Genomic DNA, 14999 nt, shown 5'->3' on the forward strand with positions numbered 1-14999 from the left:
CTTTCTCTTTTTTTTCCTTATAATTTATTAAGTAATTAGGTGGTTTATTCTGTGGAGTTTTACATGGTTTAATTTTTTCTGACTGCATCGTATTGTATAGTTTAACATGTTCCTGTATTCTCAGTTTCCTGTAAATTGTTGGTCAGGCCTGGAGGCAGTTAATACGTTTTATATTTAGTCATTTGTAATCTCTTTAATAGCTGGATCTGTTTTCAGTTTGAATTGGGAATGCTCAAAATAATACAGGAGATTTTTTAAAAATTACCCTTTATCACATAATATATGTATATTTTTCGAGCATAATTTACTATGAGTTTTGCTCAAACTTTAAAAATTTATTAATTTTTATACTATGCCTAGCAGTTGAATCCATAAATGCTTATTCTTTTTAATACTCTTCAAGGGAGAAAACATTTCTTTCCCTTGCAGACTCAGTAAGATACATTTAGAATAAGTTAGTAAGTTCACCGTTTCCCTTGTCTTCTCCATATTTACCTATAGGGCTTTATATATTTGTACAGTTTCTTTTTGGGCTAGTTGGGGGCAGAAGAGAATAGGGATGGCAAAAGCTTACCAATACATAACTTAAAATAGATATTCAATAAATAGATGAGACTATTCGCCTTTTAATGAAGCCTAATAAATAAAAGTAGCAGAATGTTACCAAGATTATTTGATTCCCCAAGTTAAAATACTTCATTATTTTATACAGTGGAATGTGCAATTGTTCTTACCTAATTTACCATTTTTACAGAAACAGCTGTAATACCTTTTAATGGTTCACCTCGAACACCAAGGCGAGGTCAGAACAGGAGTGCACGGATAGCAAAACAACTAGAAAATGATACAAGACTTATTGAAGTTCTCTGTAAAGAACATGAATGTAATATAGATGAGGTAATTTAACTTCATGATTTCTTTAAAGTAGAATTAGATGTAAGTTCTTCCTAACAGTATATACTTCTTTCATGACAAGTTGCTTTTGTAATTAGTGCCAATTCTTTTGCAGAAAAATATTTAGGAAAACTTTATTTTTCAGATTCGGTTACTTTGATTTTAATTAAAGAGGTGACTCCCTTATTCAGGAATCACTGAAAGGTGCATCATTAAGGCAGTAGTTTTCAAATGAATTTGTTCTTTGATTCTTCTATGGTTACTGATAATTCCTAATGTGTTAAAATACCCTGCTAAGAAAACCCTGGTGTTAAGTAATATCAACATTATGTTGAGCCTATATACACTTTCCAAATATTACACCAGATGCTAGTGGCTGGTATATACATGAACACCCTGGAATTGCTTATCTTGTTGTTAGAATCTGGAGTGTTGGAATTGGAAGGAATGTTAGAAACAATCTACTCAGCCTCCTTTTGGTAATGAGTCAGTGAGCTTCTAGAGATTGATAGTTAATTACTAACAAAGTCTAGACTTTGGGAAATCTGCTGCCATTATCTCCTTTTTGTATACTGTGCTGTTTCTCTCATAGATTGTTATATTGTCCACAGTTCACTACTGCCAGGTAGTTGTATGAAATGTTGCATCTTTGAAATTTCTCTGTCAACTGGGAAGGAATGGAGGGTGATCTTAAAATTTAGTTTAAGAAGTGTTGGAATAATTTATCAAGATATCCTAATTTTAGTACTGTGGCTTTTGTCAATTTTAGCAAAGATCCAGATATACACCTGTGGATATAGATGTATTAACTTTGTGTGTGTGTGTGTGTGTGTGTGTGTGTGTGTGTGTGTGTGTGTATTTTTTACTTTTCTAGAGTCACAGATAATCTTGGCTAATAAGCTTACACATGTGGTTGAAATATTTTTTAACCTAGTCTATTGCTAAATCCCTTAAGATAATGAATAGACATAAATGGAGTTTGCTAATTCCTGGTTGTTCATTCTCTGGATTTCAGAGCTACTTATAAAATTTCATTTCTAAAATCAGGAATAAATCATTTAAATTTTTTTCTCATTTTAAATAACTTTTTAAATTTAGAATCTTTATAGAAATAATTTTTAAAGTGTAAGTGATTAAAAACTATGGTAGTAATACATGAATTAATTGACAGTAGTTATTTACATGTAGTGTTTTTGGTTATATAGCTATTGATTAGTTATATTAATGGTTGTATAATTATTGGTTAATTAATACTAATTGGTTAGGTAAAACTACCCACTTTATAAATACTCCAGTTAAATGACAATAAGTAAGTTGTTTAAAATTTTTTAACACTGCAAGTACAGAGCAGCCTGGAATATGACTTCATGTTTCCTATTACAGCCTTTTATTATCTATGTTAAATAAATGTAGGGTGCTTTTGTATGAAACTGCATCATTCTACAAAATATTTTTATGTGATTATGAATTGAATTATTGGGTTTTCTTTATGTGTGTGAAATTATTTTATTGTAAAAATAGGTTATTTTCCTAGATTTCTGCAAAAGTTCTTGACTGTTTCCCAAGCTCGCTATCCAATGATGAATGTGAAGTGGCCTAACAGTATGTCTCAGGGAGAAATCAGAGATCGTAGAGAGAAGCAAAGAGGATTGGCTTTGATGATAGATTAGTTTTAATTCTGACTCTGCTACTTCCTAGCTGTGTAACTTTGGTCAAGTTGCTTAATTTTTTTGAGCCATCTTTTCATCATTTGTTAAGTGTAGAATACTGAAGTTGGTTTCAATGGGTTTTCTTCTTATAAGTCCCATTTCATTAATAGTTCTCTACTCCACTTCCATTCTAAGACTTGAAATCCTTCTCACATAAATTAAAAAGTAAATAATTGAATTATAAATGAGTATCACATTAGGTTGAATGTAAGTCAGTGATCAAAATGTCAGTTAACACTTCCTAGTGTTAAAAGTGACAGAGATTACTTTTTTAAAATTTTAATGGCTGTGTTGTAACTTTATCTTTTTCAGGTGAAAAATGTTTATTTCAAAAATTTCATACCTTTTATGAATTCTCTTGGAATTGTAGCTTCTAATGGACTTCCAGAGGTAATCTGAAGGAAAAATTAATTAATAAAGAGTTAATGTGTTTTAGGACTTGAGGGAGGGAGGAATTGCTGATTTCTTAAAATTGCTTTTCTGTATATTAAATATTTTTTGCCCAAGGAAAGAAATCTAAGTAGAATTGTGGTGAACCAACTTTATATAAGTAACAGAAAAGGCTTTTTAGTGTATATTCAGATGTATAAATAAGCAGCATTTGTAATAAGCACTAGAAATTGATTTGTACTGAAATTTTTCAAAAATCAAAGTGTGGGCTTTTAGATTTCTGAAGGCCATTATATGTAAGTACAGTAAAACTAAATATGCATAATCAAATTTGATCCTAATTTGCTCTGCATCCTTAAGCATAGGATCCATGGATTGATACAATCAACATTATTGGCATTACTATATTATGGAGCATTTCTTTGGAATACTTTAAACTACTTAATTGAAAATAAATTTGGTTGAAATAGCTGTGATTATATTGCAGAAATGTTTTACCTTAGTGGGGTGCCATCCATCTATCTGTTTCTTTTCATATTTTGCCTCAACTGTCTTTCTTTCCAATGAGAACAGAACAGCTGATAACTTTACATAGTAAAATGAAAAATGTGGAGAAAAGGATGCTTAGATAAATGATGAAGAACAAGTCCTCAGTGATAAAACAATGTTTTAGAAGCACCTGGTATTAATTATCAAGACCAAAAGACATGAAGTCCAATAGTTAGTCTGCTGATTCTGCTCCCCAAATTGGTAGCTAGTCCTTGGATTAGTAAACTTACTCATCCAACAATTACTTATTGAGTGCTTAATGTGTGTCAGGCATTGTGCTAGATATTATTCATTAGAAATTTAAGTCACAGTCACTGAGGTCATAGTGCAAGAAAGACAGAGAAATAGAACACTAGAGGAGTCTACAGGAGTCTGATAAAAGTCCACATGGGATGCTGTGACATCCACATAATCCAAAGTGCGGCAGTTAGGTTTTGAGGAAAATTGTTTGGAGATGTGATTTCTGAGCTGAATGAGTTTTATGAGGAAAAAAGACATTTCCAGTGCTAGAAATAATAGATTCAAAGGGCCAATGATTTGTGGTAGTGTGGTCTGTTCAGTGAACTCCAACTTATTCATTAAGATTGGGATGCAGGGCAGAAGACACTAGAGAAGCAAGAAATGGGGCCAAATGTTGTAGTACTAAGTTTTCTTATCAACTGATGTGCCAGAAAATGAGCTGTTCACAACTCTAAAGAATTTTGGACACTCATAGTAATATTTCTTCCTTTATTAGAAAGGATTACAGTTTTAATAGAGATCTTAAACTTTACCCGAGAATTTTGCTTTTTAAAAAAAATGTTTATTATTTTGAGAGAGAGAGAGCAAGTGCACCTGCATGTGATTGGGGCAGGTCAGAGAAAGAGGGAATCAAAATTCCTAGCAGGCTCCATGTTGCCAACACAGAGCCTGACATGGAGCTTGAACCCACAAACCATGAGAACATGACCTGAGCTGAAATTAAGAGTCAGATGCTTAACTGACTGAGCTGTCCAGGCATCCCTCAGCATCTTTCAAATAGCAATAATAGCTGCCAATCAATAAATGATTGATAATTAGTGCCTCACTAAGATAGGGCACAGTGATTGAACTTAATCAACATGAGTAATTGTTCTCCCTAAAAAGCTTAAATAGAAAAAAGTTTACATTAGCTGGATTTCTTCCTACTACTCCTTTTAAAATGCAATTTTAGTTCTCTCAGGTTAGAAATACTTTGACTTTAAAAGTCACAGCAGAAGTCATGCCAAATAGTTGTCGACTGGGCATTGGTTTTTAAATTATGATTAGAAAATTATGAATCAGAACTTACAAAAGAATTACAGATTCTAGCAAATGAAATGAAAAATATTAGGAATACATTGTGCAAATATGAATTGGGCTAATTAATTGAGTTAATACTCTTGCCCAAGACACTTAACTGAAGGGAGTTGGAATGTGCCAAAGAATTTAGAAAAGATAGGCAGAATGTATAGGGGGATTTGTTATAATGTTTGAAAAATATTCTTATATTGATAAGCATAGTCGAAGATTAAAAGTGAGGGATGTATGGAATGTTTGGAGCATCTTGGCAATTAAGTGGTTGATATAATACTTATATTTGTCTTACAGATCTATCTTAGTAATATTTTGTGTATAAATAGCATAATCAGATTTTGTGTATAAATGGCATAAAATCAGATTAAAATTAGAGGTTAAAAGATAGCAATTTTTAATGCCACTTTTAGAAATGATCTATTATTATTGCATGTGAACTCTGTATATTATAAAATTAAATATATGCTGTACAAATATTCTTTAAATCTGTAATTCTGTGGACTGAGGGTAATGATAAGAAAAGGGTAATTATCAGTACTCTTTTTCTTTTGAGGTGGAAAGCCTTTCTAAACAATATGAAGAAATTTACCTTAAAAACAAAGATCTTGATGCAAGATTGTTTCTGGATCATGATAAAACTCTTCAGGCTGATCCTACAGACAGGTACTGTACATGGACTATTTGTTGAGATGCTTTGCTATAGGTTGATATTGATATACGTTGTGATCTTCAAGTATTACTTACAGTAAGTTACTTAAAATGCCTTTGTATACAGCTAGTAAGATAAACAGAATTCTACACATATATTAACAACTAGAGATTTAATGTGAATTTTTGTCTATAGTTATTAAGTTGAATATAAGTTTTAAAATGTGCACCAAAAGAACTAATTTACTTAAGAAGTGTTCTCCTTTTTCCCTCCCTTTCATCTACTATTATTGCTTGGTTCTTTTTTTTAAATGTTAATACAAAAGTATATTCTCTTGAATTGTCATGTAGAATCCTAAAATAGGAATGATTGAGAGTAATTACAAGAAATTTGATTATAAATATGTTTAATTTTATGTCTTTAGCATGAAGTTTTTAAAATAATGTAACTGAAAAAATGTATAATTTAGGTCTTTGGAAGGCATCATGATTGAAAAACCTCAGCTTTGGTATTTTTTAATACTGAACAGCTTGGTTAGTAACAACATCTAACATCAAGAGATAGCATCTAACTTACACTTAAAAAATTGTTAATGAATTAGTGTTTTTCATGAACCTAGTAGAAGAAACCCAACTTAAAAACAATGGTGAAAAAAATAAAATTTTATTTATTTAAGCCGCTTTTGGATCATCTGTTTCCTATTACTTGTTATTGACTTACCATTTTGTATGATGGTAATATATTGCTCTTTGATTCATAAAGCACAAATTGTACATTTTCAATCTGAATGACTTTATCATTATTTAGTTTTGAAATGCAGAGAACACCACGAAAAAGTAATTCTGATGAAGAAGTGAATATGATGCTTCCTCAGACTCCAGTTAGGTATGAATTTTCTTACTTTTGACTTTCATTGTTATTATTTATTCGGTGCCTTACAGTACTTTGGATTTGTTCATTTGTTCTATTGTATATTTGTATATACACGCAAAGAACATATTGAGTGGTCTTTGCATGCCAGGTATTTTACTAGGTGCTGAGGATATGATTATTAGACCTAGTTCTGTCTGTCTTTAAAGAATATAAAATAGAATGGGAATGTGTTCCATCTTAGTAAATAAAGAAGAAAAAGACATATTACCCTTTGCTCTGCATAGACTTGGATTAGAAACATTTTTCTGTCCTTTTCCTCACTTATTTCCCACATCTAATCTTTTATCAGGTCATGTTGAATCTACCTTTTAAATACCTCAATCCATCTCCTGTTCTCCACTTGCACTCTCACCACCCTTGTCCTAGATCTTTCTTTTTGTTTTGGATTTTTTGCAGTAGCCTACTAACTGATCTTGCTGTGTCTACTCTCCTCACTGTTTCTCTCTTCCCACAATCAAATACTTTCTCCAGACAGCCCCAGAATAATATTCTAGAAATGTAAGTCAGATCATGTTCACCCTATTTAATCTTTTGATTTCTTCTTGCAGTTGAAATGCACATTCCTTCACAGTGCCTACAAGATCCAGCTTCGGTTGCCTCTCTAACCTCATCTTGTTTTCCTGTTCATTATGAACTAGCCAGTTTCCTGAATGTTCGGAGCTCTTCTTTTATACTTGAGGACCCTCACACTTGCTCTTCCCTCTTCTTGAAACTTTTCATTCTTAGTTTGCTTCTGAATTACATGGAAGTAGTTTGGGAGGGATGGACTAAGGAGGACATGGTGAGAAATTGACCTGTCAGTGTGTCAAGTGGTTCTTATCCAAGGGTGCAAATCAGAATAACCTGAGGAGGCTTTTTTTTTTTCCTTTCTAAACTACACATGCCTGGGTCTGATTACCATACACATAGTGAGTTGAAAACCCTGAACTGCTCTATTATGGTGGTTCCGATATTCACGATTTCTTAATTGACCTAAGAGTAGGCAGTTGAAATGAAGGAACAAGAACAGGTTTGATAAATATTTGATGAATTTGTATTTGGAATATTATTTATGAGGCATTTATGGGATGTGAAGAAGTAGTAAGTAGAAGGATATAAGTTCCTACAGATTTGATAATCATAAGAGAAAGTTAAAACCATAAAAAAGGATGAGGTTGCCTGAAGTAAAGGTATATAATAGCAAGAATGGCCGGCTAAGGGCTGAACCCTAAAGAATGCTAGCATTTAAGGACTAGAAAGAAGTTAAAGAGAATGAGAAGGGGCCCCAGAGAATGAAGCCAAAAAAGCCAGGGGAGGGAGGGGATTTCAGGAAAGAGCAGGTGTTTGAGTGTCACGTGTTTCAAGGAAATCAAGTTTCAAAACAAGTGAGAAAGATCTTTTGGTTTTAGCAGTTATTTGCAGCTTTAGTCATTGTGGCTTAAGTAGATTAGAGGACATACAAGTCATAAAAGCAATAATATTTGGAAGGTGAGGAGGTACAACTATCACTTGAGAGAGGTATAATGGTTGGTGTAGAGGCACCGGGGTGGCTCAGTTGGTTAAGTGTCTGACTTCAACTCAGGTCATTATCTCACAGTTGATGAGTCCGAACCCCATGCAGGGCTTTGTGCTGAGAGAATGGAGCCTCATTTAGATTCTCTGCCTTCCTCTCTCTGCCCCTCCCCCACTTGTGCATGCTCATTCTCTCTCCCTCTCAAAAATAAGTAAACATTAAAAAATAAAAATGTAGGGTTTAATAAATAGTTTGGTATAATAATAAAGATGATTTAACAAAAATCAGGGAGATTTGATGTCTTTTTTCCTAAGTGGAAGCTTTCACCAAAAGTGGTTAGAAGATGTAAGGACAAGTTCTGTTTCTAAACTGAGTAATTCTTATTGAGGCTACAAAAAAAAAAAAAAAGGATGAAAATTCTTACTGAACATGTTCTTTAATAATATTTAAAGAACCTTTCAGCCATAAACATTTTATAGTTTTTTAGTTCTTTGCATTATTCAACAGTACCTATAGTAGCAATGTGCTACCACTCCAAAATTGGAACATTATTATACAACATACACACACACAGAGTTCTAGAATTAAAGAAATCTTAAGGGACTGATGACTTTTAAATGTTTGCTTTCATCTTAAAGATCTCTGTAAAGGAAAGTCACGTGCTTCTTCATTTGAGTTAGGATATATGCTACTCTATTTGAAAAACTTTAACTGTAATGTTCTCTTAAAAAATTACCATTTTGATAGGAGTTTGGTTTTTTCCTAAAATATCATTAATTTGGCCAATTAATAGTTTACTGAAATGTAGTTTTAGTAGTAAATAGATGCATCAGTTTTTTAATTGTAAAGTTAGTGATTATGAATATGTTCTTTCCTGAAGGTTTAAGTAAAATGTAATTTCTTATAAACAGCAGTAAACTAAAGATTTTGTAAAGTCTTGTTTCAGAGAATTTCTTAAATATAAACAGGAAATATTTTGAAGATTTAACTTGTGAAATAAATATTTTATTTATTTGCTTTCCTTCATTGCTTAATATTTCTTCCTGTTTTTTTCCTCTAGGACTGTTATGAATACTATCCAACAATTAATGATGATCTTAAATTCAGCAAGTGATCAACCATCAGAAAATCTGATTTCCTATTTTAATGTAAGCAATAAATGAAACTTTGTTATCTTGATAAAGAATCTTGAAATTAGAAAAATTATTAAAAATTATTTAAAATACTGAATATTTTTTGAAATATCTCCCAACCAACATGTCTTTGTCTATTATTTTGTGGTTTTTAAACCCTCCAAATTAGATATTGGTAGTATTGTTTAATTTAGTATTGGATTTTTTCATGTTTAGTCTTTGCCTTATCTACAGATTCTTTCTTGCAACTTAGAAACTGATTTCATTTTCTTTCTTCTTCAGATACATATTTTTTTTGTTGTATTTAAATCCATGTTATTTAACATATAGTGTAATAATGACTTCAGGAGTAGAATTTAGTGATTCATCACTTATGTATGACACCCAATGCTCACTCATCCCAACAAGTGCCTTCCTAATACCCATTACCCATTTAGCCCATCCCCCTCCTCCTTTCCAGCAGCCCTCAGTTTGTTCTCTGTATTTAAGGGTCTTTTATGGTTTGCCTCACTTTGTTTTTCTTATTTTTCCTTCCCTTCCCCTCTGTTCATCTCTTGTGTTTCTTAAATTCCACATATGAGTAAAATCATACGATACTTATCTTTCTCTGGCTTATTTAGCTTACCATAATACATTCTAGTTCTGTTCCAAATGGCAAGTTTTCATTCTTTTTGATTGCCATATATATATATATGTACATTTGGGCTCTTTCCATACTTCAGCTATTTGATAGTTCTGCTATAAACATTGGGGTGCGTGTGCCCTTTCAAATCCACATTTTTGTATCCTTTGGATAAATACCAAATAGTACCGTTGCTGAGTTGTAGAATAGCTCTAATTATAATTTTCTGAGGAACATTTACACTGTTCTCCAGAGTCGCTGTGCCAATTTGCATTCCCACCACCAAGTGCAAAAGTGCTCCCCTTTCTTTGCATCCTCGTCCAACATCTGTGTCTCCTGAGTTGTTAATGTTAGCCATCCCAATAGGTGTGAGGTGGTATCTCATTGTGGTTTTGATTTGTATTTCCCTGATGCTGAATGATGTTGAGCATCTTTTCATGTGTCTGTTAGCCATATGGATGTCTTCTTTGGAGAAGTGTCTATTCATGTCTTCTGCCCATTTGTTACCTGCGTTATTTGTTTTTTGGGTGTTAAGTTTGGAAAGTTTTTTTAAATAGATTTTGGAAACTAACCCTTTATCTGATAGGTCATTTGCAAGTATTTTCTCCCATTCTTTCAGTTGCCTTTTAATTTTGATGATTGCTTTCTTTGCTGTGTGGAGCTTTTCATCTTGATGAGGTCCCAATAGTTCATGCTTGCTTCTGTTTCCCTTGCCTTTGGAATCAAGTCAAGTTAAGAAGTTGCTATGGTCAAGATCAAAGAGCTCGTTGTCCGTTTTCTTCTCTAGGATTTTGATGTTTTCTGTCTCACACATACGTCTTTCATCCATTTTGATTTTATTTTTGTGTACGATGTGAGAAAATGGTCCAGGTGTATTTTTCTGCATGTTACAGTCCAGTTTTCCAACACCATTTGCTGAAGGACTTTTTTCCATTGGATATTCTTTTCTGCTTTGCTGAAGATTATTTGACCATACATTTGTGGGTCCATTTCTGGGTTCTTTATTCTGTTCCATTGATCCATGTGTCAAATACATATTTTAATAATGCCTTTAGTTAGGGTTAGTTTGGGATGAACTGACAAGGTTTTTGTTTTGTTTTTTGTCTTAAGTATTTTTACTCTTATTTTTTTGTCAGGTAGTTTAGCTGAAACTTCAACTCTAGATTGATATTTACTTTCTCTTAAAAATTTATAGATATTACTTTGCTATTTCCTGGCTCTCCTTATTGCTGTTTAAAAAATTTGTGAATCTGACTGTTGTCTCATTATAGGTAGTGTATCTTTTATTTCTGACTGCTTTTAACATCTTTTCTTCGAATGTGATAATTAGGATTTAACATTTACCATATCTCTATAGGCTTTTTTTATCCTATTTTCAGCACATTTTTATTTACATTTCTTGTCTGGACTTGTGTGTATTGCAGTTTACAATTCCTATAGACTTGAGTTTGACATCTGAAGGGACCTTGCTGTGCAAAAACTAGAGAGAGAACGAGATAATGAAAACTAATGTGTGTTGCTTGCTTGCTTCTTCACTCCTTATTTAAATTTAAATGACGGTTAGGACTCATAGAAATACTCATCCATGGATAAGGCCAAGAGAATTATTAGAATTTGGGCTTACTCCAGTAACTCTGTGCTTTGTATAGTTAACATTTTATTTAATATTGTGACCTGCCTATGACTTTGTCATACTCTGTTGTCATCTTCTTGCTTATATGTCCCCCATGAATTAGCAAAGTATTTTGTGATCATATTCATAATTTTGTTGGCTCAGAACTGATTTTGTTTATCCAAATTAAATGAATTTGCTTTTATTTAGATTATCTGTAGCACAAGAATATTTCTCAAATATAGCTACCCAATTATTTAGAACTTTTAGAAGAAATGATAGAAGTTAAAAGAATGATAATCTCTGTTCTTTTTAAAAAAATGTTTATCTATTTTTGAGAGGGGGCAGGAGGGACAGAGAGAATGGGGGACAGAGGATATGAAGCGGGTTCTGTGGTGACAAGAAGAGAGCCCAGGGAGGGACTCGAACCCATGAGCCAAGAGATTGTGACCTGAGCTAAAGTCAGACGCTTGACCAATTGAGCCACCCAGGTGCTCCTGTCCTCACCCAGGTGCTCCTGTCCTTTTTATTTCAAGTTTTTATTTAAATCCTGGTTAGTTAACATATCTGGTAAAATTGGTTTCAGGTGTAGAACTTAGTGATTCATCTCTAACATTTAACACCATGCTCATCACAAGTGCCCTCCTTAATGCCCATCACCCATGTAGCCCGTCCCCTCACCCAACACTCCTCCAGCAACCCTCAGTTTGTTCTCTATAGTTAAGAGACTCTTATGGGTTGCTTCTCTCCCTCTCCCTCCATCACTCCCTCTCTCCCTCTCTCTCTGTCTGTTTCTCTCTCTCCCCTTTCCCCCTTCACTAATTTCTCTTCTCAAATTCATTTTGAATATTTCCTCCAACATTTTGAGTATGTAGGAGCTCTTTTTTTTTAAATTTTAAAATACTTTAGTTTGGCAGAATATTCTGACTCAGAGGCATTCTCTGGGACCATCTTGATGTAAAGTGTAACATTAAATGAAGCTTAATAGTGTAGCTGCAGTTTTTCAAATCTAGACTGCAAACTGCTTATCTCAGGGCATGTCTTGAAGATCAATAAGTTTTTCTTTGAGTTTGTCTTTTTTAGTTCTGGTTTCTTTATTTTTATAATTAATGCCATCTTTTCTTCTGTAAGTAAATCTTAGAAGCTGTAGGCACTTAAGTGAACATTGTGGCAACAAATTTGGGAACTTTATTTTATTTATTTTTTTTTTGTAAGTAGTTTATTGTCAAATTGGTTTCTAGACAACACCCAGTGCTCTTCCCCACAAGTGCCCTCCTCCATCATCACCACTTCTTCCCCCCCGCCCCCTTCAACCCTCAGTTCATTTTCAGTATTCAATAGTCTCTCGGGTTTTGAGTCCCTCTCTCTCCCCAACTCTGTTTCCTCTTCCCCTCCCCCTGGTCTTCCCTTAGGTTTCTCCTGTTCTCCTGTTAGACCTATGAGTGCAAACATATGGTATCTGTCCTTCTCTGCCTGACTTATTTCACTTAGCATGACATCCTCGAGGTCCATCCACTTTCCTACAAATGGCGACATTTCATTCTTTCTCACTGCCATGTAGTACTCCATTGTGAATATATACCACATCTTCTTGATCCATTCATCAGGTGATGGACATTTAGGCTCTTTCCATGTTTTGGCTATTGTTGACAGTGCTGCTATGAACATTGGGGTACATGTGCTCCTATGCATTAGCACTTCTGTATCCCTTGGGTAAATCCCTAGCAGTGCTATTGCTGGGTCATAAGGGAAGGATCTATCACAACTAATCCCTTAGAAATACAAGCAATCATCAGAGATTACTATGAAAAATTATATGGCAACAAACTAGACAACCCAGAAGAAATGGACAAATTCCTAAATGTACATGCACTGCCAAAATTCAAACGGGAAGAGATAGAAAGCATGAATAGACTGATAACCAGTGAAGAAATTGAATCCATTATCAAAAATATCCCAACGAATAAGAGCTCAGGGCCAGATGGCTTCCCAGGGGAATTCTACCAGACATTTAAAGCAGAGCTCATATCCATTCTTCACAAACTATTCCAAAAAATAGAAATAGAAGGAAAACTTCCAAACTTATTCTACGAAGCCAGCATCACCTTGATACCAAACCAGACAGAGACCCAGCCTCGGTTCAGAGTCCTAGTCCATGCACTTTTATGCTACCACAGATGAGATGTACTTGCTTTGGCGGCTGGCTTCTTAGGGGGAGGGATCAGTTTCTTTTGGCTCAGGCCGGGATTTCAGCTGCCACTGCCTGAGGCAAGGTGTGCTGTCTGAGGCGAGGTGCACAGCAGGAGGTGAAGTGCATGCCCTCACAGACACTGCTGTGGACTCACAGCCCCCAGCCGGGATCGCATCGTGTTGGGGGAGGGATGAGTTTCTCTTTGCGCCAGCTGGGATTCGTGCTGCTGCTGCCCGAGGCGTCTGGTGCTGCCGGAAATGAGCTGCGCGTTCCTGCAGCCGGAGCGTGAGTCCTGGCCTCCACTGCCACCAACTTCCTGCCGGGATCGCGTTGAGGTGGGGGCTATTTTTTCCCTGTTGGCACCCGGGACTCGGGATTCGCACAGCCAATGCTGGGGGCGAGATGCGCCGTGGAAATGAGGTGCATGCTCCCACTCCCGTAGCCGAGGTTGAAGTGAGCACCCCTGGGGGCGCCACCTGGGCCGCCAACTGACTCTGCCGGGATGGTGCAGGGCTGGAAGCTGTTCTTTCCCTTGTGCCACCTGAGTTTGGGATTCGCGCTGCCCAGCAGTTATCCGACTGCGGTTAAATGTTATCTCTTCCCCAGAGACAGTACTATGAGTGTGTTCAGTTTCTCTGTCTCTTCCCGTTGTCTCTCAGGCTCTGAGCACTTGCCCCGTGTTGGGCTGGGGCTCCCACCTCCCCTGCCCATCTCGGGCTGGCCCGTTCTCCAATCTCCCCAGTTCGCACACACTCACTCAGGTATCTTTGAGGTTATCTTCTTTCTGGAGTCCGTATTTTCTCCTTCCGCTCTTGCAGATGGGAGTAAGGTCCTTCTCAGTTCGATAGATGGGGCAGACGATGTTTACAGAGCTCCCTTTCTCTCCGCCATCTTGGCTCCTCCCCTAATTTTGGGAACTTTATGACAGGAGAGGCTTCGTAGATACGTGTGCTCTTTTCACAAAGAATTACTGATTTTATAGAATGAAATTTTTGAATGACAGCACATTTTATTTTTTTAGAGGTGGGGGTCAAGAGTGAGTGAGTAGGGAGGGGCAGAGGGAGAATCTTCTTTTTTTTTTTAATGTTTATTTATTTATTTTGAGAGAGAGAGAGAGAGAGAGAGAGAGAGAGAGAGAGAGAGCATGATCAGAGAAGGAGCAGAGAAAGAGAATCCCAAGCAGGCTCTGTGCTGTCAGTGCCGAGCCTGAGGTGGGGCTAGATCTAACAAACCATGAGATCATGACCTGAGTTGAAATCAAGAGTCAGACACTACCAGACTGAGGCACCCTGGGAGAGAGAGAATCTTAAGAAGTCTCCATGCCCAGTGTGAGCCCAATGCAGAAGCTCCATCTTGTGACCTACCATAAAATCATGACCTGAGCTGAAATCGAGAGTCAGACACTTACCCAGGTTCTCCAGTGCTCACATTTCAAAGAAAATTATAGTAAAGCTTAGTTTTAGAAAGCTTATTTTCATTTTGTTTTTTTATATAAATTTTTGTTAGTCCAC

At 35.5% G+C, this 14999-nt stretch overlaps 1 protein-coding gene across 2 annotated transcripts in view; it reads left to right on the forward strand.

Annotated features, from left to right (window-relative positions):
* The window catches only part of RB1 (RB transcriptional corepressor 1), a 177176-nt gene that overhangs the window by 72369 nt on the left and 89808 nt on the right, over positions 1-14999 (forward strand). For both annotated transcript variants that reach the window (XM_029936746.1, XM_029936747.1), the window contains exons 8-12: positions 755-897; positions 2916-2993; positions 5410-5519; positions 6313-6390; positions 8991-9078. In XM_029936746.1, coding sequence (XP_029792606.1) covers positions 755-897; positions 2916-2993; positions 5410-5519; positions 6313-6390; positions 8991-9078 — 497 coding nt within the window. The remainder of the gene's footprint in view (positions 1-754; positions 898-2915; positions 2994-5409; positions 5520-6312; positions 6391-8990; positions 9079-14999) is intronic.

The sequence above is a fragment of the Suricata suricatta genome, chromosome 4, assembly GCF_006229205.1.
Source record: "Suricata suricatta isolate VVHF042 chromosome 4, meerkat_22Aug2017_6uvM2_HiC, whole genome shotgun sequence".
NCBI classification, from domain to species: Eukaryota; Metazoa; Chordata; class Mammalia; order Carnivora; family Herpestidae; genus Suricata; species Suricata suricatta.